Source organism: Tachysurus vachellii, chromosome 26 (assembly GCF_030014155.1).
Source record: "Tachysurus vachellii isolate PV-2020 chromosome 26, HZAU_Pvac_v1, whole genome shotgun sequence".
NCBI lineage: Eukaryota > Metazoa > Chordata > Actinopteri > Siluriformes > Bagridae > Tachysurus > Tachysurus vachellii.
This window is the reverse complement of record NC_083485.1, coordinates 13,534,350-13,560,360: the sequence shown is the minus strand read 5'-3', so window position 1 is coordinate 13,560,360 and position 26,011 is coordinate 13,534,350. Positions and strand designations below refer to the sequence as shown.

Sequence of the window (26,011 nt, the reverse complement as noted above, 5' to 3'; positions counted from 1 at the left end):
TATTTTTCTAATCTGTAGCGTTGCAGTATTTCACAATCCTCTTCCCCGAGCAGCAGAATTTCACAACAAGAAGTTTATTGGTCCATTAAAAGCTATTGAAAGTTCTCCAAAATGTTTACACAATGCCCAGTATACAGCAACCATCGCATTCAAAATGGCTGCCACGTCCAGCTTAGGATTGTGAACACACATCTACAGTTTGGGCAGTTTTCAGACTGCAGAACATCACATTCGCTCGCTCGGCATCAGGACAACACACACACATGAGAATACACAGCTGTATGATGCGATACTTGGGGAAGTAATCACATTAGTAATGTTTCTAGTCCTTGAATCCTGATCACAGGATCGTATATAAAATTAACGATACACGTCCGAGCAAACAGCAAAGCGGCCGCACGGGGAGACGAGATATCAGCCGGCTTCTTCGGCAGAGCAGTCGATTCCGGCGTAGGTGAATTTCTCATACAGCGTCGTGTTCACGTATGTCTGAGAGAGAAAGAGAGAGAATGAGATTAGCTGTAAGAACTGATATTGTGAATTGATTTCTTTACATATCTCAAATTGTTAGAGAGCTGGAGTCAGAGCACAGGGTCAGGGAAGGGTTAAGGGCACCAGCAGGGGCAGAGAGGCAGTGCTGGGGCTCAAAGCCCTGACCGTTTGACCAATAAATCAGACTTTCAGTGATAAAATAATTACTTTATACCGATCTTCTAGGTCCTGTAAGTCAATTTCCATTAAATAGACAGACTGGAACACCAGTGAACTGGTAAAAAGTGTTAAACTCCTTCAACCTGACATGAAAAAAGCTGTGACTGATTCTCTGACCCGAGAAACATAGAAACCAACACATCATGGGCTTCATCTGCTTTTCCACCAACTTCAGACAAAACTAGACCTGGATCAGGGGGTCGATTTACTCTCACTCACTCATTCATCTTCTACCACTTATCCGAACTACCTCGGGTCACGGGGAGCCTGTGCCTATCTCAGGCGTCATCGGGCATCAAGGCAGGATACACCCTGGACGGAGTGCCAACCCATCGCAGGGCACACACACACTCTCATTCACTCACGCAATCACACACTATGGACATTTTTTCCAGAGATGCCAATCAACCTACCATGCATGTCTTTGGACCGGGGGATGAAACCAGAGTACCCGGAGGAAACCCACGAGGCACGGGGAGAACATGCAAACTCCACACACACAAGGCGGAGACGGGAATCGAACCCCCAGCCCTGGAGGTGTGAGGCGAACGTGCTAACCACTAAGCCACCGTGCCCCTGTGTTCTATCACATCATTCTTTAATAAATAATTAATAATTAATGCAGTCACTGGCAGAGGAATGAAACTCTTATGGCTAGAGTTTCGTTGCTTCACCTTTCTCTCCTCCAGCATGCGGTTTAGCGACACCAGGATCTGAGCGAACGACGGTCTCTCGTAAGGCTTCTCTCTCCAGCACTGCCTCATCAGCTCATAGCTACGAAAAACAAAGCAAAACATTCAGAACTTTACATACAGAAATCTGCTGCAGGAAACCTGAGCTTCTGGTTCTTTCGTGGATTGATGTATCTTGGAAAAAGACAAATGTGATGTGAACAAGTGTCAAAAATCCGGTCGGTTCGTACTCCGATAATCCGTCTGCGTATTAAATAACTACCAGGTCTATAAACACACACTCACACTTCGTCGTCACAGTTGAGAGGCTTCTCCAGGCGATAACCCTGAGGCAGTTTCTCATAAAGCTCAGCACAGGTCATGCCACAGTACGGCGTCCCGCCTACAAAACAAACGTAATCAGTATTAACGTACGTATTAACACAAATCTTAATCTTTAACGAGAATTCCTACGGAAGGAAAAAATAGTTGTGTTATTATGTCTGTGTTTTACATTGTAGGAGCAAAAGTTTGTGCACCCCTAACCATCACATCCATATGATCATACAAGGTTTTTTTTTGTTTTTGTTTTTGTTTTGCTTTTTTAAGCAAACTGTTGCCACAAACGATATCAAATGCTTTGTTCGCTGTAAAATTTTAATTTCCCTTCACTAGAGCTCAGAGACCCAAACCTGTTCCAGTAGCATGACAACGCTTCTGTGCACAAAGCATCTCCATGAAGACATTTTGATCAGAAGTGTTTTGAGTGTCCTGAATCTGGAAAGTGACGTTTAAATCCATGTATGCATGTGATGGTCAGGTGTCTAGAAATCATTCATATGGTGTATATAATATCACCAACAAAGAAATAATACACAACAGGTTATAGGAAAACAATGTGATCTTATTACTGCCCTGAAATGGTTTTTTTTTTTACACCGTAGCAACTTATCTGCCTTAAAAATTTTATTAATTGTCATGTTACTAAAAAGGGGGCACGGTGACTTAGTGGTTAGCACGTTCGCCTCACACCTCCACTGTTGGGGGTTCGATTCCCGCCACCGCCTTGTGTGTGTGGAGTTTGCATGTTCTCCCCGTGCCTCGGGGGTTTCCTCCGGGTACTCCGGTTTCCTCCCCCGGTCCAAAGACATGCATGGTAGGTTGATTGGCATCTCTGGAAAATTGTCCATAGTGTGTGATTGAGTGAGTGAATGAGAGTGTGTGTGTGTGTGTGTGCCCTGCGATGGGTTGGCACTCCGTCCAGGGTGTATCCTGCCTTGATGCCCAATGACGCCTGAGATAGGCACAGGCTCCCCGTGACCCGAGGTAGTTCGGATAAGCGGTAGAAGATGAATGAATGAATGTTACTAAAATTCCACAAATGAACCCTAATCACCTTCTGACCAATCAGATTTGTGCACTCACCTAAACTCACCACCTCCCAGAGAAGCACTCCATATGACCACCTAAAGGTGAGAGACAGAAGGTCTATAGATTTAATTCAATTCAATTCAATTTATTTCTTTAGCACTTTAAACAATGGAAATTGTCTTAATGCATGTTACTATGTATCTCTAACATCTATCCATAATGAGCAAGACTGAGGTGAAGGTGGTGAAGAAGAAACATTGAGAGGAACCAGGCTCAGAAGGGAACCTCATCCTCATTTGGGTGACACCAGACTGGATATAATGTCAGCGTAAATAATGTTTTTTCTACAGGTTTCGGTTATAGTTGAGTGGAATTGTGTAACCAAGAGATCCTGAGGTTCTGATATTTCCAACATTAATTTCTTCTTGCTGATGTAGAAGAAACTGAATTATCATCATTCTGACTTTCTCTGCTAAACAAGATCTGTTTCTTACACATCACTGTTGGTTGTGTAAACACTGTAGTTCAGAGATTCTATGGCCATCCATCGCACGGGTAATCGGCCCTGTACAGACACACACACACACACACACACATACAAAATGAGTTCTCTGTTTATCTGTACAACATATAAGCAATGATATGATTGTTTGTGTAAATATGATCACAGAAACCTAACAGGACATTACCATGGTCTTCTTCACGTACACCTCTTGTCCTCGCGAAAGCCCGAAATCGGCAATTTTTGCCACAAAGTTTTCACCCACCAGGATGTTTCTGGCCGCTAAATCTCTGTGGATGAACTACAAGAAGCAGCAAATCATTCTTCTTAAAGGAACACACTCACTGTCAGATTTCAGCCTGATCTTTTTTTACAGCAAGTGTGACATAATGCACAAAATTTCTTTTCTTTCTTAATTATTAATTACTCACTCACTCACTCATTTTCTACCGCTTATCCGAACTACCTCGGGTCACGGGGAGCTAATTATTAATTAATTCTTTTTTATTTTATTTTGAGACAGAGCTATTTTTGTAAGGGTTGGATTTGTAGTTGTAGCGAAAGTGGTGGAACCTTCTGGAAAGTTCTGCTGTTCTTCTGCTGAACTGCTGAAAAGGTCTCAATTGTACTGTAAGGATTCTTTGCCTCATCTAGTCGGGTACGGACTGAATTCCACAACTACACTTAGACTACTGTTTGTTCTACAGAGTTTCGTTTGGTTTCGTTGATGTTATTACACTACACTGTGTTGGTTAATATGAGGAAAGTTGTTGTGTATCAGAAGTATTTCTGTTTTTCTCTATTATATTAGAGCGATATATTCATAGAAAAGTTCCAATAAAATAAAAATGGTTTGTTTTTTTCCACACAAATGTTTTGTATCTTCAGAGTAAATGTAGATATCAAACCCATTTCTGTTCTCTGAGATGATCCAAGTGTTTGTTCATTTAAAAAGCAGCTCAGATTTGATCTACAGATTATCAACAGTGGGACAAACCCTGAAAACCAACCTAAAAATTAATTTTAGATCAGACTCACAGACACGACATAATTCGTTTGTTTCTACTGACTGAAATTGTCATGATTTTAAGTCCATTTCTGAAGATTATTGATGATTTCAGATTAGACAGTGACTGTTGGATTACTGACCTGTTTCTGGCTCAGGTAGTCCATGCCTCGAGCCACGTCGGCAGCAAAGTGTAGGAGCTGCTGAGAGGACAGTGTGGAGGCCGTGCTGTTAGCGATAGCGAAGGCCGGGTCTGTTTCCAGCACTCGACTTTTTCTCAGGAAATCCAGCAGGTTGCCGTGAGGCGCGAACTCGATAGCCAGGTACAAATAACCTGAGACAGATGCAGAGTTCAGCTGTGGTTAGTCTTCATTTGTTCTGAGGTAATTCTTCATTTCGTGATTCAAACTACAGGAAAGGGACAGAGCTTGAACGCCGAGTAGTGACGGATACACACCTCGGTGCTCGCAGGCTCCTAGCAGGTTAATGATGTTGGGGTGATGACCCAGTTTACACAACACCTCCAGCTCACCCGCAAAGTCTCTGTGATCATCTTTAGAAGCGTATTCTGAGAAACAAAAGATTTGAATAAGTATTTACAAAAAAAAAAAAAAAAAAGACGTCATCTTAACACAAACAAACAGCCCACACCCTTTTATTTTACTCTCAGACAACTCTCTTAGGGAACAGAGAGAATGAACAAACTCCCATTTATCAGGATTTAAACTTGCAACACTTTTTCACTAATAGAAAAATTTCTTAAACTCAAACCCTTTATATTTATATAATATTGTCTCTCTGTGCAGGAGGGAGTGATCTGACATTATATTATGGATGGATGGATGGATGGATGGACAAACAAACAAACAATTAAATAAATCACGTCATGTCACTGTGGCTGAATTCTGGCTAAATAAAAAAGAAGAAGAAGAGAAAAAAAAGTGAAAAAAGTTTTTCTACAAATAGAGTTCCCCAAAATTATTTTTAAAAATATATTAGTAGAAAATCTAATTTCCTCTCAAAGTTTATTTGGAATGTATGAGTCCTTTTAATGGTGTTCTTACTTCCTACCACATCAGTACACTTTCTTTATTCCCAAATAGAAAAAAAAAAACACCGAAATTGTAGAGTATTAATTCATTATACCAGTAGAGTGGAGAGAATTAAAGCAGGAGAGAATTGAAGCAGTAGAGTATTAAATTAGTAGAGTATTACAGCATGAGAGTATTACACAAGGAGAGTATTACAGCATTAGAGTATTACAGCATTAGAGTATTACAGAAGGAGAGTATTACAGAAGGAGAGTATTACAGAAGGAGAGTATTACAGCATGAGAGTATTACAGCATTAGAGTATTACAGAAGGAGAGTATTACAGCATTAGAGTATTACAGAAGGACAGTATTACAGAAGGAGAGTATTACAGCATGAGAGTATTACAGCATTAGAGTATTACAGAAGGAGAGTATTACAGAAGGAGAGTATTACAGCATGAGAGTATTACAGCATTAGAGTATTACAGAAGGAGAGTATTACAGCATGAGAGTATTACAGAAGGAGAGTATTACAGAAGGAGAGTATTACAGCATGAGAGTATTACAGCATTAGAGTATTACAGAAGGAGAGTATTACAGAAGGAGAGTATTACAGCATGAGAGTATTACAGCATGAGAGTATTACAGAAGGAGAGTATTACAGCATGAGAGTATTACAGCATGAGAGTATTACAGAAGGAGAGTATTACAGCATGAGAGTATTACAGCATTAGAGTATTACAGAAGGAGAGTATTACAGCATGAGAGTATTACAGCATGAGAGTATTACAGCATTAGAGTATTACAGAAGGAGAGTATTACAGAAGGAGAGTATTACAGCATTAGAGTATTACAGAAGGAGAGTATTACAGAAGGAGAGTATTACAGCATTAGAGTATTACAGCATGAGAGTATTACAGCATTAGAGTATTACAGAAGGAGAGTATTACAGCATGAGAGTATTACAGCATGAGAGTATTACAGCATTAGAGTATTACAGAAGGAGAGTATTACAGAAGGAGAGTATTACAGAAGGAGAGTATTACAGAAGGAGAGTATTACAGCATGAGAGTATTACAGCATTAGAGTATTACAGAAGGAGAGTATTACAGAAGGGGAGTATTACAGAAGGAGAGTATTACAGCATTAGAGTATTACAGAAGGAGAGTATTACAGAAGGAGAGTATTACAGCATGAGAGTATTACAGCATTAGAGTATTACAGAAGGAGAGTATTACAGCATGAGAGTATTACAGCATTAGAGTATTACAGAAGGAGAGTATTACAGCATGAGAGTATTACAGAAGGAGAGTATTACAGCATTAGAGTATTACAGCATGAGAGTATTACAGAAGGAGAGTATTACAGCATTAGAGTATTACAGAAGGAGAGTATTACAGCATTAGAGTATTACAGCATGAGAGTATTACAGAAGGAGAGTATTACAGAAGGAGAGTATTACAGCATGAGAGTATTACAGCATGAGAGTATTACAGCATGAGAGTATTACAGAAGGAGAGTATTACAGAAGGAGAGTATTACAGAAGGAGAGTATTACAGCATTAGAGTATTACAGAAGGAGAGTATTACAGCATTAGAGTATTACAGAAGGAGAGTATTACAGCATTAGAGTATTACAGAAGGAGAGTATTACAGAAGGAGAGTATTACAGAAGGAGAGTATTACAGAAGGAGAGTATTACAGCATTAGAGTATTACAGCATTAGAGTATTACAGAAGGAGAGTATTAAAGAGCTCTACACTCCTGACCTTTCATCCTCTTGATAGCGGCGTCCATCCTCAGGCCGTCCTTCTTGATGCGAGCTTTAAGCACCTGGCCGAAGTTTCCCTCTCCGATCACATCCTGGAACTTGATGTCGCTCCACTCCAGCATGGGATACGACACGGCCTGCGTCGAGCTCGTCACTTTCTTCTGAGTGTTTAAAGACCCCGAGCTAAACTGGACCACGGGTTCCTCTCTCTGAGAGACGAGAGACACGGAGGTTAGAGACAAAACGTATGTGTGATGTCTGAGTCTGTGTCCGTGGGATCAAATAGGAAAGTTGAGTAGAAGCAGTGCATATAGCTACATGCAAACACTTAGGACATCATCAAGGTGAGGTGTTAAAAAAGTAAAGCTTTTTGTACACAGTGATCTAAAATTCAATGTCATATGTTGACACACACACACACACACACACACACACACACACAGAATTCCAGTTTATTGTATATTCTTGTATATGTGACTTTGACTCCAACTGTGTTTCTAGAACATCTTGTTCTTTGTCAATGTAAGATTTGTTATTCAGCAGTAAGTAGTTTTCTGATCTCACACACACACACACACAGACACACACACACAGACACACACCATGCGTCTCTGGAAGTTGGCTCTCTTAAGCTGCAGCACGATGCAGAAGGCCAGCAGGATGGTGAGGCAAGTCATTCCAGCAGAACCCAGAATGGCATAAAACAGCATGTTTCCATCAGATCTGAAGCCGTACAGGCCTGAGACACAGAACACATAACGCCGCTTTAAAGAGAACTACATTGTGTACAGTTTGCATTCTGTCTGTGTTGAGTGTGTGTGTTTGTAGGACTCACGCGAGCTCTCCTGAAGCGTTAGTGTCCTCAGAGAGACTTGCTCCTTCTTCTTGCTCTCTCCCATGTTGTTAATAGTCCAGAGATTCAGCAGGTACTCAGTGTCAGCCCTTAAACCCCTCAGCATGAAGTGCATGTTATTCTGGAAAGGCTGCACCCCCAGATCCACCCGCTGGCTGTACGCCGCCTCCTCTGCCTCCTGGTAGCGAATGATCACCTTGGAGATGGAGTGGCCCTCGGCGACGGACCAGCCGAGGACGGCTGAGGAGTCGGTGATGTTGGAGGCGGAGACATCGGACGGAGCAGGGGGAAGTTCTGAATGAAAAGAATGATTCGAGGGTGTAATATATAATTTTTCTTCTATTATAACGTATTATATCTCATCACACTGGAGACGTTTTCGTTCATAGAACTTTTTATTCTTGCAAATATTTACAAATTTACTAAAATGATTCCCGTTTTAAAACATTTATTTATTTATTTTTTTTTTCTTGCTTTTATATCATTAAAGATTTTCCCGAATCCACTGCATTCTGAATATTAGAGTCATTATTACATTAACACCGTGTATTATTATGTCTGTTATTCTTTTACAGTACTGGATGGAGGTCTGAAAGCTCCGAGGCCATCTTGTGTTTGATTGGTTCTCCCTTGCAGCCTGGAGCAACAGCAAAATGTCTCTATTTGGACTTTTACACGTTGTTACTGAGCCCGGAATTTACCATCGCTAAGGGTCCAGGCGATGACCGTGGGGCAGATCTGGTCTGCTGCCCTGCTGCTCAGACTGACCCTGCACTTGTACATGTGTCTGGGTTTCAGTCGGTGTAGCTGAAGGCCGGTGGAGTTTAGAGGCAGGCTGAAGGGCTGTGCGGTGTTTACGCTGCCCGCCTCTTCACACACCACGTTATAACACCAGTCGTCTTTAGCCAGATCCGTGACAGGGGCAGAATCCCAGGAAAGGATCAGGGAGGTCTGATTCAGCGGGGTTAGTTTCAGCCCTGTAGGCAGGGGCAGATCTGTGGGACAGAGAGAAATGAGTGTCGGTGTGGATTAACATGAAATATCACATTATGAGGATGTTTTTTTTCTTTCATTAAATATGGAATAAATACCAAAGGTAGATAAAATATTTTACTGATAAATGTAATACAAAGCTATTGGTAATTACTTTCTTTTTAATGCTTTAAAAAATAAACTTTGGATTGGTTTAAGGTAAAAAAAAATTATATTCATATTTTAGAAATTAAAAAAATATCCTGTAAACGCAAAAACTTGCTCTAAAACCCACCAGTGATTTTCTCATTTTATATTAGAAAATGAAAAGAAAAAGAAAATCTTCCGTGTTTACAATATTACTTATTTATTTATTAGTTTATTAGTTTGTTTGTTTATTTATTTATTTTGCTCTATGAGCAAAGCTCTATAATACTTCACTTAATTATTTTATTATTTAATATTGGGTCTGGGCGTATAATATACATTTTAATGTGTATTTCAATTCATTATTTAACTGATCTTATTTTCTAACTTTATTTTATTTTATTTTATTTTTAAAGTTAAAAGTTTAAAGCTAGCTTTTATTACTTTTGGAATCAATATGTCATGAAGTGATCTCTCTCTCTCTCTCTCTCTCACTCTCTGTCTCTCTGTCTCTCTCTCTCTCTCTCTCTCTCTCTCTCTCTCTCTCTCTCTCTCTCTCTCTCTCTCTCTCTCTCTCTCTCTCAGTCTCTCTCTCTCTCTCTCTCACTCTCTCTCTCTCTCTCTCTCTCTCTGTCTGTCTGTCTCTCTCTCTCTCTCTCTCTCTCTCTCTCTCTCTCTCTCTCTCTCTCTCTCTCTCACTCTCTCTCTCTCTCTCTCTCTCTCTCTCTCTCTCTCTCTCTCTCTCTCTCTCTCTCTCTCTCTGTCTCTCTCTCTCTCTCTCTCTCTCTCTCTCTCTCTCTCTCTCTCTCTCTCTCTCTCTCACTCTTTGTATGTGTGTTTGTTACCAAGCTTCTGTGTGTAGAAGATCGCCTGAGGTCCTGGATATCCACTCCCTCCAGGTCCTTCCCGACTTAACTGCACAAATGCAATGTACTGAGTCATGGGGTAAAGATTCTCCAATTTCACCTGAGAACCAGTCACTTCACACACACACACACACACACACACACACACACACACACACACACACACACACACACACACACACACACACACACACACACTTCAGTGATCATCACTACACCTTCACATACACTAATTATTCCATCCAACAGACAAATACACACGTGTGCACTATGGGGCCAAGAATTTGTGTATCTGAGTTAGTTCCCTCTTTACTGTTGTAATAAGCTCCAATTTTCTGAGAAGGTTTTCCACTAAATTCATCTACAAGAGCATTAATGACATCAGACACTGATGTTGGGTTCAGTTGCTGTTCCAGTTCATCCTGAAGGTGTTCAGTGGGGTTGAGTCCGAGTCAGGGCTCTCGAGTTTTTCCACACTGAACATGTCTTCATGGAGTTTTGTGCACAAGGGCATTGTCAGGCTGGAACAGGAAAAATTCCTTTGTACCAACAGTGTGAGGAAGAACCACATACGTGTGAGATGGACACGGGGTGCACAAACTTTTGATCCTATGCTGTATGTACAGACATACATAACTATACCTACAGATCTGATCTGACAGATACAATCTGAAACATGTAAAAAGGACCAAACAGTTCCTGAGTAAGGAAAATCATCCGAGAAACATTTGTCCAACAACAACAGCGTTACAGAAAAGTGACATCATTCACATTGTTCTTCTGGGCCATTATTTATTTTGGATCTGAGAGTAATCTGAAAACATTTTAGTTCATCAGAAGGATATTTTTAAACCTTGTTTTGAATCCGGCACACAATAGAAATCAGTCGTAAGGCGTGAGCTTTGCCGATTGACCTCTAACCTGTGGCGTGAAATATTCCAATGAGGAAAAAGGGTATGAAAGAATCGAACGTTTGCTATAGAGTCGGACGATAAAACGTCATGAATGACAGTTACATAAAAATGTAATAAAGATGGTGAGGAGAAAAGGTTGCTACCTTCAACCGTCTCCCAGGTGGATGCATTGGCCTGCTTGTAGGTCAGATTTACTGAGGTGATCGGTCCATCCCCAGTGTACTGATCCTTATTGACCTGCACTAGGAGATGGTACGGCCCACTGCTGTTCAGGGAAGGTGGGTACTTGGGCTGCGGAGGAACTGAAAGACAAAGGAACATCAGGTTTTCAATCTCTGAGCTCAGAGCGCTTGTCTCGTCCTGTTGAGCAACACTTCATTAACTTCATCTGTAACAAAAAGTCTGAGTCTGAGATCCGTCCGTCATCCAGCAGCTCCGTCTGGAGCCTGGCGCCTCCCTTTAACGGTGAGATTCGGTTAAAAGAAAATCTGTAAGAATTTTCTGATAAATAAAGATGATAAGGAGCTGAGAAGAGAGCTTTTGTCTTGTTTAAGATAAGCAGCTTCACAGAAAAGGGTTTTTTGTTTGTTTGTTTGTTTGTTTGTTTGTTTAAACTTAAAAAAAAAAGACATCTGCTAAAAAAAAATAGTTTGAAGTGAATTGAGAAATTTTTGTGAACAAGCAAATTAATATAGAATAATATAATAAAAAAACTCATTAAAGGTGCTTTAATGTTGTATTAGCTAAATGTTTAGTCGCATTAAAGGTGGAAAAAATGTAATTTATTTAATTGCGATTTTAACGGGCGGGGGTGTAAACTTTTGATATCAGTATAAGACTGTGGAAACTGCAGCAAACAGGCCTTTACTTTCTAATCTAAGCTCTTGGAGAAAACTGAACACAGTAAGGATCTGCTGAAATCTGCTTCTGCTTAAAACTTATTTTTTTAGGGTAGCTTTTAATTTGACTAATTGTAATATTACATAGTGCTTATTTTATTGTCTATTTTTGTTGCTTTCATTTTAATCTTTATATTATGTGTGTAATTTTGTTGCTTTTATTTTGCTTTTGTAAAGCGCTTTGAGATGTTCTAAAAAAAAAGGTTATTATTATTATTATTATTATTGTTATTATTATTATTATTGTTATTATTATTATTATTATTATTATTATTGTTATTGTTATTATTGTTATTGTTATTATTATTATTATTAAGGTTCAGACAGGCTTCAGCTTCAGACCAGTGAATTCTTACCTTTCACTCTGACTCTGAAGCCTTTCTCCACCTGAACACCGGTGGTCTTCACCTGACACACCCAGCGCCCATCATCAGCCCTCGTGATCCCGTCCACCCTGAACATGGACGTACTCTGGTTATCCACCGTCACCGTGTCCACGGCCTGGACCAACATAACCACAAAAACAGGAAGAGTCTTTATGAGAAGCTTGTAGAGAAATCAACCGCCAACAAAAAACGAGATCTGTTCCACCTCTATAGTGTCTGTGGACCGGGAATGTGACCTGTGTGTTGTGTTACTCACAGAGGTCACATTCCTGATTACTGACTGGATTACTGACTGCTGCATGTCTTAATGTGTTCTTTGACTGGCCGACTGATTAGCGGCGTAGCATGTCGACATTCATTCATTTTCTACCGCTTATCCGAACTACCTCGGGTCACGGGGAGCCTGTGCCTATCTCAGGCGTCATCGGGCATCAAGGCAGGATACACCCTGGACGGAGTGCCAACCCATCACAGGGCACACACACACACTCTCATTCACTCACGCAATCACACACTACGGACAATTTTCCAGAGATGCCAATCAACCTACTGTACCATGCATGTCTTTGCACCGGGGGAGGAAACCGGAGTACCCGGAGGAAACCCCCGAGGCACGGGGAGAACATGCAAACTCCACACACACAAGGCGGAGGCGGGAATCGAACCCCCAACCCTGGAGGTGTGAGGCGAACGTGCTAACCACTAAGCCACCGTGTTCCCCCGCATGCCGACATGTTGGGCTTAATTCATTCCAAGTGGTTTTTCACCTTGAGGGAAATTTTAAAGTTTTACTCCATGAACCTGATTCATTAGCCGTAAGTTCTGACCTATTCTATGTAGCTGCTTACAGCTCAGTGAAGATCACTGGATCTTACGTATACGATGTTCTTGTCTGGTCTGAGCAGGATGATTTCTCCATGTAAAGGTGCCGGCTTGCCGTTGACGGAGCAGTTCACGGTGTACGGTGCTCCGGAGTTCAGCTCTGTGTCTTTCAGACTGCTTACGATGTCTGGAGCTTCGTCTGGCAGGAAGCAGACAAGTATAAACCTTTTCTTTCTCCTGACACATCAAATCAACTGTGTTATTGATATTAATGTTAATGCTTTCTGCTCTTGCCTTCTTTCTCACATCGAGCACCATGCCTTCCAGCACACACACACCCTCTGAAGCGGTTACACACACCTCCCTTGTCACACACACACTTCAGTTTACAGCCAGCGCCGTAGTATCCGGGTGCACACGCTGCAGACATGAACGGTAAGAAGTTTCTATAGGATCGAAATAAGCCTCTGTTCAGGAGGATAAAAAAAAAAGAAAGAAATGAAATTGTTCTTACTCTCGCTGCAGTTCAGACCTCTCCACCCTGAGGCGCACGAGCAGCCGTACGGGTCTCTGAGGCAGAACACCAGAGAGCGACACTTTCCATCCATACAGCGCTCCTTACACGTCTTCCCAAAACGGCCTTCACCACACACTGCACACACACACACACACACACACACATATAAAAATACATCACATATATATATATATATATATATATATATATGTATATATATATATATATATATATATATATATATATATATATATATATATAATGTCTTGCCTTGATTACTGAAACGTATCCCGAGGTGTAGATATACAGTATAGTTTATTTCTAATTGAAATGTGCAGTATGTAATACACTCAGTACAAAAGCAATAGAGACACAGTGCACATTGTAAGGGCCTTTTTACACCTGGTCACTTCATGTGTTTTCTCTGATCCGATAGCTATCTGATTTGTTAAAACTGTACCATTTACATTAGGCCACATAAACGCGTCTCGGCGAATCGGATATCGATCCGATCTTTCTACTCCCGCCCAAAATGCTAATATATTTTTCCTCATTTCCGTTTCTGGTGCGATGCACGACTCGTCACACGCGAGTGCCGTACCTCCGTTTGGGAGGAGTATAGCGCTGACGTATGTCGCTTGCACAAACACGTTCATTTACACCTGTCCAGTTTCATCTGAAACGCGTCCCAGACCACCTCCTGAAGTGGTTTGAACGATCGGATTTATATCCATCTCTTTCCAGGTCTTTTTACCATCGGATAGCTATCTGATCACAGAACACGCATGAAATGACCAGGTGTAAAAAACCCCATATAAAGTGACATTAGAGTTTAATCCCAAAGCCTGAGCCTCAGTAAATGTGTGGTGTATTTACAGCACTAAGGGTGTTACTCTACCTGTCTCACAGGTGGGACCCTTGAACCCAGGGGGACAGATGCACTCTCCTGTTTTATCATCACACACTCCTCCGTTAGTGCACGCTGGGCAGAGCTTAGTGCAGTCAGAACCCCATCTGCCTGCTTGGCAGCCTGAAAACACACACACACACACACACACACACACACACACAGGATTTTACCACCAAGCACTACAGAAAGTTCTAGATGTGTGCGTGTATACGATACTGAGTAAAGCACTGACTCCTGACGATGAGATGAGTGATGGCGGAGGTGGACGGGCCTTCTGACATGTAGCGAATGGTGTACAGTCCTGCGTGTGAACTCTTCACGTCACTGATGAGGTAGGGAACAGAATCCATGATGTCCCCTTTGGGTACGGAGTGAGCGAAAGCCGAGTCTTTGTTACCGGCATTCTTAAAGGATTGCAACACTGTTTTAAGGACGAGTTCAAATAAACAAGAGGAATATTATATTAATATTACATTATCATATGCTTGTTTAGACTGCAGGGCAAATCTGATTCATTTATTCAAATTGAACAAATCAGATCAGACCGTGATTCAATTGGTTTCGTATAAACATACGAGTTGCCGTAAGTGTGTGAACTTTGGTGTGTGAGTGGTTTCTATCAAGAACCCTTGAAGAACCCGTAATAGATATGCATCAAATAGGTAATTGTGTGGAACTGGATTTAGACATTAATGAGGTTTCTACATAAAATGTCAGATTTAAAAATGGAAAAATGTAAGAAACCTCAGAAGTCAAATCGGATTCGACTAGAATTGAAATCGTTCCCGTTCAAAACGGTTTCGACGGAGAGTAGTTCCCTCGCTTGCACACGTACCCTCCTTATAGATGATCGTGTCTTCTTCAGCCACTTTTTTCCTCGTGTACGAGATGGTCACGTTATCCCCGATGCTGGCTGTCACTGTCAGTGCCTCAGGAAGAAATGATGCTGAAAAATAGAACGAGTTAAACATTTCTGAACATGCCACAACGCATCCCATTAGAATAAAACGGAAAGACTTTTCAAATAAACAAACCAACGCGGTGCTTTCAACACGGCCAAGAATGACTACACAATGAGGTGCTCTGTGCCAGGAAATCCAAACGTACTGGACGACAGATTTCATAAACCAACCCCCTGGTCAGAGATGTTCTCATAGATGCCTTGGGGGGCTAAGAAAAACTAATTGGATCAGGAATAATCCAACATTCCATATTGGGCAATTTAGTAACATGCTGTTGGACGTAAACCAAGGACTGAGTGTTTGTTTTTGACGCTTGCCCCATAGCACGTTCCAGCTTTAAAAGAAAAACACTGGAAATGTTGCACAAGCGGGTGATAATTGGTTTATAGAAGGAAATAAATAAGGAATTGCTTTGACTGGTAATTGATATCATGATTTAGATCAAGTGGATCCCTCAGGTTTGCGTCTTCATCATCTGAACTAGAAGAAGAAGCCTTTATTATTGTCACATCTATATTACAGCACAGTGAAATTCTTTCTTCATATAATACCAGCTTTGGAGGTTGAGGTCAGAGCGCAGGGTCAGACATGATACAGCACCACTGCAGCAGAGAGAGTTAAGGGCCTTGCTCAAGGGCCCAACAATGGCAGCTTGGCAGTGCTGGGGCTTGAATCGTGATCCTCCAATCAACAGCCCAGAGGCTTAAACACTTGAGCTACCAATGCCCATGGACTCATTTCTACTAATCTAAAATACTTAGTGGGAATAAACACTCACTCACTCACTTTCTACCGCTTATCCGAACTACCTCGGGTCACGGGGAGCCTGTGCCTATCTCAGGCGTCATCGGGCATCAAGGCAGGATACACCCTGGACGGAGTGCCAACCCATCACAGGGCACACACACACACTCTCATTCACTCACGCAATCACACACTACGGACAATTTTCCAGAGATGCCAATCAACCTACCATGCATGTCTTTGGACCGGGGGAGGAAACCGGAGTACCCGGAGGAAACCCCCGAGGCACAGGGAGAACATGCAAACTCCACACACACAAGGTGGAGGCGGGAATCGAACCCCCAACCATGGATGTGTGAGGCGAACGTGCTAACCACTAAGCCACCGTGTTCCCCCAGAAATAAACATTTAGTTTACTGCATTTTTACTGCTCTGTTCTTTCCAGATGACGTCCACTAAAATGAAATGACAGTGACGGCGATCATTTCACTCGCGACCGTCTTTGTATTAACTCACAAGCACTCACAAGCATACTCACCTTCGTTTAGCATTTTGTACGTGTACACCTTGCCGCTGTTTGAGTTTTTAATCTCACAATAGAAAGCCCCAAATATGCCACTGCGTATCTTCCAGGATGCTCTGGTTGCAGACCGGTATGTACTCTCTGCTGTGGAGACTAGGTGTTGTTGAGGCAGAGGAAACTCATGGTCTAGAGCGAGCGAGGATGAACCGGAGGACGCCCAGTCGCTGCTCACACACAGAAGAGACGCATCTGCTGAAGACATTATGGGATCTGGATTTATCAGCGTCACGTCTGTGATGTCCAAAGCACCGCCTGAGACACAATAAATGATGTAGGTGTTTAAACAACCATTCCTCATCTCATGAATCTGATTGGTTAGATTCACAAACAAATTATTTTGAAAGGAACAAAATAGCTACACAAGGTCATATATACATCAGGTTACATCAGGTGATTACTCATAACACTACAGATATGGGCTCTAAAGTTTCAGATGATTTCTTTCCACATCTTAAAGGCCATTGTAATGACTTTGGCATGTTAACTCTTAAACATAGACTTTTACTTGTTAGATACAAACCCAAATCAGCAAATTAAGGACACCAAATAACTCTGACTGACATCTCAACTATTCCTTTAAACACTATTCCAACCTTTTCGGGTTAAAATTGATGGTACATTCGGTAAAGCCACAAATTTGAATATTAGTTGCCAAGACAAAGGCATCCAGAGCAAATAAAGATTCCTGGGAAGGATCATGGGTCATATCTACAGAAGAGCATAGTGGGCAGTAAAGCACCAAGTTTATCTGATTTATTGTCTCAGCGAACCACATTCAAACCCCTCGGCGACTCACTATGGTCTGGCAACTGATAAGGCGCTATAAAAGCCTCTTCAACCACAACCACAGGGCAAATCCTGGAGGTGTAATCAGGTTTCGGGTTCACCTACGGCTCTGAGTCTTAAAGCCCCGGTAAAGAAGCGAATGAATTGATTACTACAGTAAGCTAAAGGAAACTTATATTAACTTATTAAAATATAATGCTAAGGTCTACAGTGTGTTATACAGTAGAGGCAGCTGTCTTTCGTCTTTATTCGTACCATCTCATATAAGAGGCTGCTATTTTGCAAAAATATTAAACGTGATTGTGTCATTTAGGAATGTTGTCTGAAGCAAGTACACAAAGATTTGGTCATGGACTTGCTCTCTGGTCATAAATTTCATTTAGGATGAGACAGACTTCTATTACTTGTTAGTTATAAGCCTCAAAGAAGAAAAAAAGGTCAGAGAAACTGACTGAACTGAATATTTCTGTTGGATTATTCTTTCTCTCAAATTTTGTTCTGAAAATCCCCAAGGGTTCTTTATTATTTTTTTCAATTTGGTTACAGGAGCAGAAATCACAACCTAATGTTAGCCAATATAAAGCGCGGCTCATTTAACCGAATGGATATGATCCAATTCCTGATATCCGTGTCAGTGGAAAGTTTGGGAATAAAACAGTTTTATGGCTCTAATGAATAGACAACGTGCTCTTCCAAACATTTAACTACTGTTCATGATTTTTACAAATCTGTACTGAACACGTAGTGGAACGGATTTTCCCGTTAATCCGACGGCTTTAAAAATAATTAAGAACCCTGGTTTAACGGATCGGGTTGTAAATTACTGGATCCTAGGAACGTTTGGCTCTTTTCATACGTTCCCTCTAGGCTGGTGTCTAAACTGAACCAAAAGGTTCTGCGCAATTCGACCTACAGCTGAGTTTTTAGATAGATTTCCTCACAGACGGAGGATTAACAATGAAAAGCGAATTGCGTTACTGTTCTCTCTCGGTTTGGACTGAAGGCACCTCAGCAGCTTTCCTATTTAAACACTTTACACATTGTAAACTGTTAAAACAACCCAAACAAAAAGAACAGCAAAAACCTTTTCTAAATGTACTTATACATGTATTTATAAGTTTGTTTCCTATCTACATTTTTGTAGTCGTTAACATGAGCCATGTACAGTACTTGAGGTTTATCCAATAATAGATAATAATCCAAAAGTATAGGCTCTTAGGAAAAAAGGGGTATCTTCTGATATCTAGTATAATAAATGGATAGTTTACGCACAAATCTTTTACATTAGTGCATCTTGGTTTAGCTGTCTTGGTTATGACACACTGTACCTTCCTTTTCCACTTCAGACACACCGAGCGATCATCAGCAGTTACACAAGCGCCACTTAGACGCCTTGGCAAGAACCAACTCCCAACTCCACGTCCTCTCTATCGTAATGCACACACACCACTTTAGAGCTACAGGAAATGGGGTCAGCCAACAACGTACAAAAAAATATATATAATAATAACAACACTAATCAGAAAGCCTTTTGCTGTGTGCCTATTAAAAGTAAACTTTCTCCACCTACTCCAGAATCCACTGAGTACATAGGAAACACATTCTCCTGATATCAGACTTTATAATCAGACGCAGCTTTGATCTGTTTTGATGTTGTTAGGCTGAGCAAACTCACTGGAAACCTCAAACAGATAGATCTGCTTCCTTAGATAGTTTGTGGGCTTATTGAGGATTAGTTATTGAGTATTGCATGTGGGTAAATCTTACTGAGAATGTTTTATTGAGTGAGGCTTACTGTACGCAATAGGGCCCTTGAGTCCAGTTCATGGAATTTGTTGAGTAGGGCTTAACTTGTAAGGTTAATTGAGTATGGTTTATTTAGTAAGGTTAATTGAGTATGGTTTATTTAGTAAGGTTAATTGAGCATGGTTTATTTAGTAAGGTTAATTGAGCATGGCTTATAAAGTATGGTTTATTCAGTAAGGTTAATTGAGCATGGCTTATAAAGTATGGTTTATTCAGTAAGGTTAATTGAGTATGTTTTATAAAGTATGGTTTATTCAGTAAGGTTAATTGAGCATGGCTTATAAAGTATGGTTTATTCAGTAAGGTTAATTGAGCATGGCTTATAAAGTGTGGTTTATTCAGTAAGGTTAATTGAGTATGGTTTATAAAGTATGGTTTATTCAGTAAGGTTAATTGAGTATGGTTTATAAAGTATGGTTTATTCAGTAAGGTTAATTGAGTATGGTTTATAAAGTATGGTTTATTCAGTAAGGTTAATTGAGCATGGCTTATAAAGTATGGTTTATTCAGTAAGGTTAATTGAGTATGTTTTATAAAGTATGGTTTATTCAGTAAGGTTAATTGAGTATGGTTTATAAAGTATGGTTTATTCAGTAAGGTTAATTGAGTATGGTTTATAAAGTATGGTTTATTCAGTAAGGTTAATTGAGTATGGTTTATAAAGTATGGTTTATTCAGTAAGGTTAATTGAGTATGGTTTATAAAGTATGGTTTATTCAGTAAGGTTAATTGAGTATGGTTTATAAAGTATGGTTTATTCAGTAAGGTTAATTGAGTATGGTTTATAAAGTATGGTTTATTCAGTAAGGTTAATTGAGTATGGTTTATAAAGTATGGTTTATTCAGTAAGGTTAATTGAGTATGGTTTATAAAGTATGGTTTATTCAGTAAGGTTAATTGAGTATGGTTTATAAAGTATGGTTTATTCAGTAAGGTTAATTGAGTATGGCTTATAGACTATGGCTTGTTGAATAAGATTAAATATGGCATTAAGTGTATGGCTTAAGGAGTATTGTTTTTTGATGAAGGTTCTTTAAGCATGGCTAATGGAGCATGGTTCATTAAGTAAGGTTAATTGTAAAGGCAGAGTTTTTGTGTCCAGACTGGATGTGGAAGCCATGTGAATCCAAGAACAGCAAGTCAGTAAGTTTGTGATTTGGAATTAAATGCGAAAATATGACTGATTGTTTCTTTTAATCGCTTTGCACAGGCTCTGAAGAGTTTTGGAAAGTTACTAGTGCGCAAAGAGGGAAACCTCGCCCAGCTATTGTTGTGGCAGGAATAGGCTAGTGCAAAAGATCTATGCTAAAGGGGTGTGGGGGTTTAACACACACACACACATACACACGCACACACACACACACACAAATGAAGTGAGCAAAGTCTTTATTTTTAGGAAGGCATCAGTCACTAATCGATGTGGCATTATGTAGACTTTGTTTAATGTCTAGTGAACAATAGATATATAGACACACATAGATAATGGGAAATTCGAGCATGTCTCTCTGACTCCTAATTGTTCCTAAAGCCTGCCAAAGTTCCTCTAGTACTTTAACAACCTGCTTGAGTGTGAAGAGCTGTCAGACTCCAGAACAAATCCTCTTCCTTCGTTTCTGCAATCACAAAGAATCGAAAACAAAATCCAGAAAAAATGCCCCACGAGGTGTCACGCTCTCGGCCCCATCTCCAGATCCGTGCTTCATGATTGAAACGATGTCCAGTTCAGCTCACAAGCATTAGAGATTATGTGTGTAAATGCCTTTACATGGCCAGCTGTCAGAGACAGATGTCTGAGTTTTTTCACAACCAGCATTCCCCAAGAGGTTACGGCACACGTGAGAGGATTTCCAACTGGATCTGTGACTATTCCAGTGAGGGAGCTGCTGATTAGGTAAAGATAAGGTTTGACAGAATAACTGCTAATCAGATGACACGCGGACGATAAACGGAACATGGTGAAAAATGAAAATACCAAATATATCCTCATATATATATATATATATATATATATATATATATATATATATATATATATATATAGTGATCGTGATACAAATCTCCTTTTAAACTCACACAGCTCAGAGAAATGAACAGCTCACAGAAGCGTACTGTTTTGAGCATGTTCGCCATTCCACTTCCTTATATGGGCAGGGTTTCCTGTTCTTGCTTCTTATTTATTGTCCTAAATTCCCAGGTTTATTATTCAGCTATTTGCCTTGAAGCATAGTCTTTAGTAACAGCTATGAATTATTCAATAATCACAGATTAGATAGCGAGGGATGTAAGTATGGATCCTCTGACGTTTCCCAGGAGAAGGTGTTAATTATTCCCACCTGTCATGTGTTACTTCTCCCTGGTTCACTTTGTGTTTGTGTCTATTTCATGTTTTATGTGTAAAAACTGCATTGTCAAGACATTGAAACTCCTGGTTCCTGGTTGTTAGCATTTAGCATTTTGCAGTTCTGACATCCGAACATATTAATTTCCCCCTTAACCCTTTCTGTGCTCTGATCACTTGCTCTGCTAATTTAATAGATATTCGTTTTACAATTTGTGCATAGAATCATTGAAGGCACTACAATGAAAATGCAAGCGACAGAAAATAAAAGTCAGTTAGGTTCTAGATCAAAACTAAAGTCAAAGCTCCAAGCTGCCTTTGTGACCGATTCTGACCATATGTTTCTGTAGAATTCTGCATTTTCCATATTAATGCCTGGGGGTCAACGAGGCTGAGAAGGTCAGCCCAGAGATCAGTAGCTCCAGTACCATGTTCCAGCTCCTCATCTGGGATTCTCAATCATTCCCAGGCCACCTATGAGATATAACCTCTGGGTCTCCGTCCAGTGGGAGGAGTAATTTATAAGGTGTCTAAACTAAATAAAGTGGCTCCTTTTGGTTCAGAGAAGCACTGTACTATGAAAATGTTGTTCTCACCCTATCAGGGAGAGTAATACGAGTAACACTGCAGAGGAACCTAATTCCTGGCCATATGCTTTTGGTCAGAACTCACAGCTCTGGACCATCAGTGAGAATAAGTACATAGATTTACTAGTAAACTCCTAGAGCTCCTCGTTCGTGGTTTGTTTATTCAGAGCATTTTCTTTTCCAATAAAAGTATTACAGGTTCATTTACTTTACTACAAGACTATAAATAATGATGGTTAAGAAAGCGAAGGCTCTGCTACTGGGTCTCAAACAAAGTTGTTAGAATGAACAATGGCTTTGCTTATCTTTCGTTTCAAAGGAGTAAAACATTGGCTGGATATTGTTGTTGTTGCTGGAGTGATTAGTGGGACTTCAGGGAGAGGAATCGAGCACATGGTTATTGAACCAGAGGCTCTACAGTACACACACGCTCATTTCTATAGCATAGAAGAGCTTTTGGAAGGCAGGAGCAAAGGCTAACAATGTGTTCATGAAAGGCTCTAAATTTACATTAGACTATTGTGTTAAAGGTCAACTGGACTGGACTTCTGCAGAAAATGAAGGAGGCATGAACGAGTGCTTTGATTGTTTTAGAATAATATTTCTAAGCGCTCGGCCAAACCGCAGAATTGTAGACGCTTTGTGCTGTAAATGGACGTAAATTCAGCACATTTGGAATGAAAAATTAAAAACCAGGTAAACCAAGTTTAAATAAATAAATAAATAAAAATTATAGCAGAGTTGTGCAATAACTTACTATGTTTTCAGGATCGTTTTTAAATTCAAGTCATAAAATTTCTTTTTAAAAATCCAGTGACGTCACACAGGGCTGTAAAATTAAATAATCAGCAGTTTTGATTTAATTAAAAAAAAAAAACACACAGAACAAGTACACATTGTAAATCTATCCATCACTCTCTTTCTTTCTTTCTTTCTTTCTTTCTTTCATTCTTTTATTCTTTCTTTCCTTCTTTCTTTCTTTCTTTCTTTCTTTCTTTCCTTGTTTATTTATTTATTTATTTATTTATTTCGTGCTTTCTTTCTTTCTTTCCTTGTTTCTTTCTTTCTTTCTTTCTTTATTTATTTATTTAGTTATTTATTTATTTATTTATTTATTTCGTGCTTTCTTTCTTCCTTTCGTTCTTTCCTCACTTGTAGCTGCTTCAATGCACAGTGTTTTTTTTTTTTTTACTTATTTATTTATTCATTTTTTTTTTTTTTCAGTTTAAATCCTTCTTTATATTTTAAAGAGCTTAAGTCTTGTTTTGAAAGTTTTGTAATACCAAAATCTGTACGACATTAAAATCAAACCATGTTTTTTAAACAGACGTTCAGGCAAAAATGTAAGCACGTGTTGAAAACATATCTACATATCAGCATTTGCAGTATTCTCTGGAGTATTCAGAGAATCTGGTTTATAATAAAAATGGTCTTCTCTCCATAACACTTTGGGGGCTCGATTCCTCAGAAAAACACACAAAAAAACCCCACATAATAATAACCAGATCTCCAACGATCACATGACGTATGGGTGTTATGGCGATGAGATAATGAAGGGTAGAATTTTTCATCTCTGTTGATAATCTGAGGTCTAGAGCTACAACACTGCACTACAGAGCACCTTATGTGTATCACGACTAATGCAAAGCATATGGTGTAGAAATTTAACAAAGTAAGTAAGGTACATTTACTTTCTAATTACATGCATGATGCAAAGTTTACATTTTTTTTATTCTAAGAAATAAATTTTCTTTTTCTTCCTATTTACCGTTTGATGTGAGAAAACAAAACAGACGCAAATCTTTTATAATGTAATGTAATAATGTCTTCCTGTCGCATACAACAATGATTAAATGTGTATAGAAAGCAATATAAAGCTTGGAAGGAAGTAGCAGAGATACCTCAGGTGAGTTAGTACCTCTGGTGTGACTAGTACAGCTAGCATGTGTTGCTAATCAACCAAAGAATCAAGCACAATTAGAACTATAAAATGTAATTTAAACTATCAGTGTCCATACGAATTAGTGCATTTAACTAGTTAGATTTTTGTTTACATTTTGGTAAGTAAGTTTTCTGATTAATGCTGGATAAGCCACATCCACAGTTGCAATGCGCCAACATGTGACAAACAACAAGCGTAGATACGGCATCAACTTAAAATTCTCGCACGCAACATTTTATTTTTTTTTTTTAAAAAAAGAAGTTAGGCAGTCAGGATTAATTGTTTTCTGGCAGTCCTGCGATTTGAACTTACAACCTTTACTAGAAAAACGGCTCAGCAACCCTGAGATTAATTTCACAATTAATATCACGGTTTCACACATATATTAATATTTAGAGTAATTAACCTCTTCGTCTAGTCAGATTATGCTAACGACAACGGACGAAACACAAAATGGGGATTAGCAAAATGTTGACTTATCTAAATGCTATTCAAGGATTAATTATTAATGTAAAGTTGTTTAACAAGTATGTTTTTGTGCTACTGTTGGCCGAAAATTGGGTATAGAGCTGAAATAATGAAACAGAGGAGGTGTGTGGTCATGAAGCAAATTGTAGGGAGAGAGAGAGAGAGAGAGAGAGAGAGAGAGAGAGAGAGAGATGAAAATGTAGGTTTTTCAGTAATCCTGACAGGTCATTACATCTCCATTCATCTCACCAAGACAGCAGCTCATTAAATAATCAGTTATGCTTTTCCTAGCTGCTAGTCATTGTCTAAAAGTCATGGGAAATGATCACAAATGATCAAAACATGTTGTTTTTAGTGCTTATCGCTACGTCCAATTGCTGAGAAATTAAGGGTTACTGTATCTGCCTTGAAACTTGTAGAACTGATGTGAGCTAATTTAATCACTCACTTACACATGGTGTTATGCTTTTAGCAAAGGACACTGTGGGAAAAATAGTTGCTCAGTGTAAAGGTCATATATGCAGAAATAACGCTAAAAGAGCTAGCATGAAACAACCTACTAGCTCAATAGAGCAATTAGAATAACATCATATTACAAACTGTACCTTAGTTATATTTTGGTGGATAATCCTAACTAGCTAGTCCTGTCTTTCAGTTGCAAACATGTTATGATCTATTTTGTTAGCGGGTTAAACAACAGCTAGCTAGAATGTTGTGTTCTGGTGTTACTGGATGTTACAAGAGTGTACCACATTATTTTAGCCTTTTCTTAGGCAATAAAAACGGAGTGTTCGTTCCACTGGATGTGACTATTGACATTCTTATGTGGAGCTCCAAAACCTTCACCAGAACCTAAAGGTAGGTTTAAAAATGACAAAAAAAAAAAAAAAAAAAAAAAAAAAGCGAAGCCACAAACGCGCTACTTGTTTTATTAGCTGTGTCTCAAATTACAAGACAAATAAACCTTAATTGTTCAGTAATTGTACAAAGCGATAAAGCACAAAAACCCACATGTGTTAATCATTCATGAATCAGGATAATGATTTCCCATGACCTTTAGACAATAACAAGGAACATGTCAGTGTAATACAACTGATGGAAATGACCAGCATTGGACTCAGCTTTAATTCAGAGCAGACTGACCGAGACACGGTTTTATCTTTAATACCTGTGTCCACTTTAATGGATTCCAGCTGCTCTTTGACAATCTGACTGCAATAATGAATATGTGAGTTCTCACAACAGTCTCGATGGAAAACGAACAAATAATCATCTGATCCATGAAGGTTGCCAGCACTTGCACTAATCTGTGGATAATCCATGAATCTATCCATGAATCCTAAATCTGTTCTGTCTTTAAATGTCTATACTTTCTTTAAATCTTTAATACCTTAATTTTACTACCTTAGTTCCGTCACATACGTTCAATCTTCCATAAACTGTC

General features: G+C 39.5%; 1 protein-coding gene across 1 annotated transcript in view; it reads right to left on the bottom strand.

Annotated features, from left to right (window-relative positions):
- Positions 1 to 58: 58 nt before the first annotated feature.
- The window catches only part of tek (TEK tyrosine kinase, endothelial), a 26,377-nt gene continuing 424 nt past the window's right edge, over positions 59 to 26,011 (bottom strand). Inside the window, exons 2-23 of the mRNA XM_060863013.1 lie at positions 16,596 to 16,892; positions 15,187 to 15,297; positions 14,584 to 14,772; positions 14,340 to 14,471; positions 13,439 to 13,576; positions 13,219 to 13,344; positions 12,978 to 13,123; positions 12,073 to 12,217; positions 10,961 to 11,119; positions 9,883 to 10,017; positions 8,620 to 8,913; positions 7,901 to 8,212; positions 7,668 to 7,804; positions 7,064 to 7,274; positions 4,719 to 4,829; positions 4,405 to 4,595; positions 3,443 to 3,556; positions 3,248 to 3,318; positions 2,808 to 2,848; positions 1,689 to 1,785; positions 1,386 to 1,485; positions 59 to 489 (exon numbers count right to left, since the gene is read on the bottom strand). Of these exons, the coding sequence (XP_060718996.1) occupies positions 415 to 489; positions 1,386 to 1,485; positions 1,689 to 1,785; positions 2,808 to 2,848; positions 3,248 to 3,318; positions 3,443 to 3,556; positions 4,405 to 4,595; positions 4,719 to 4,829; positions 7,064 to 7,274; positions 7,668 to 7,804; positions 7,901 to 8,212; positions 8,620 to 8,913; positions 9,883 to 10,017; positions 10,961 to 11,119; positions 12,073 to 12,217; positions 12,978 to 13,123; positions 13,219 to 13,344; positions 13,439 to 13,576; positions 14,340 to 14,471; positions 14,584 to 14,772; positions 15,187 to 15,297; positions 16,596 to 16,892 (3,332 nt within the window). The 3' untranslated portion in view covers positions 59 to 414. The remainder of the gene's footprint in view (positions 490 to 1,385; positions 1,486 to 1,688; positions 1,786 to 2,807; positions 2,849 to 3,247; positions 3,319 to 3,442; positions 3,557 to 4,404; positions 4,596 to 4,718; positions 4,830 to 7,063; positions 7,275 to 7,667; positions 7,805 to 7,900; positions 8,213 to 8,619; positions 8,914 to 9,882; positions 10,018 to 10,960; positions 11,120 to 12,072; positions 12,218 to 12,977; positions 13,124 to 13,218; positions 13,345 to 13,438; positions 13,577 to 14,339; positions 14,472 to 14,583; positions 14,773 to 15,186; positions 15,298 to 16,595; positions 16,893 to 26,011) is intronic.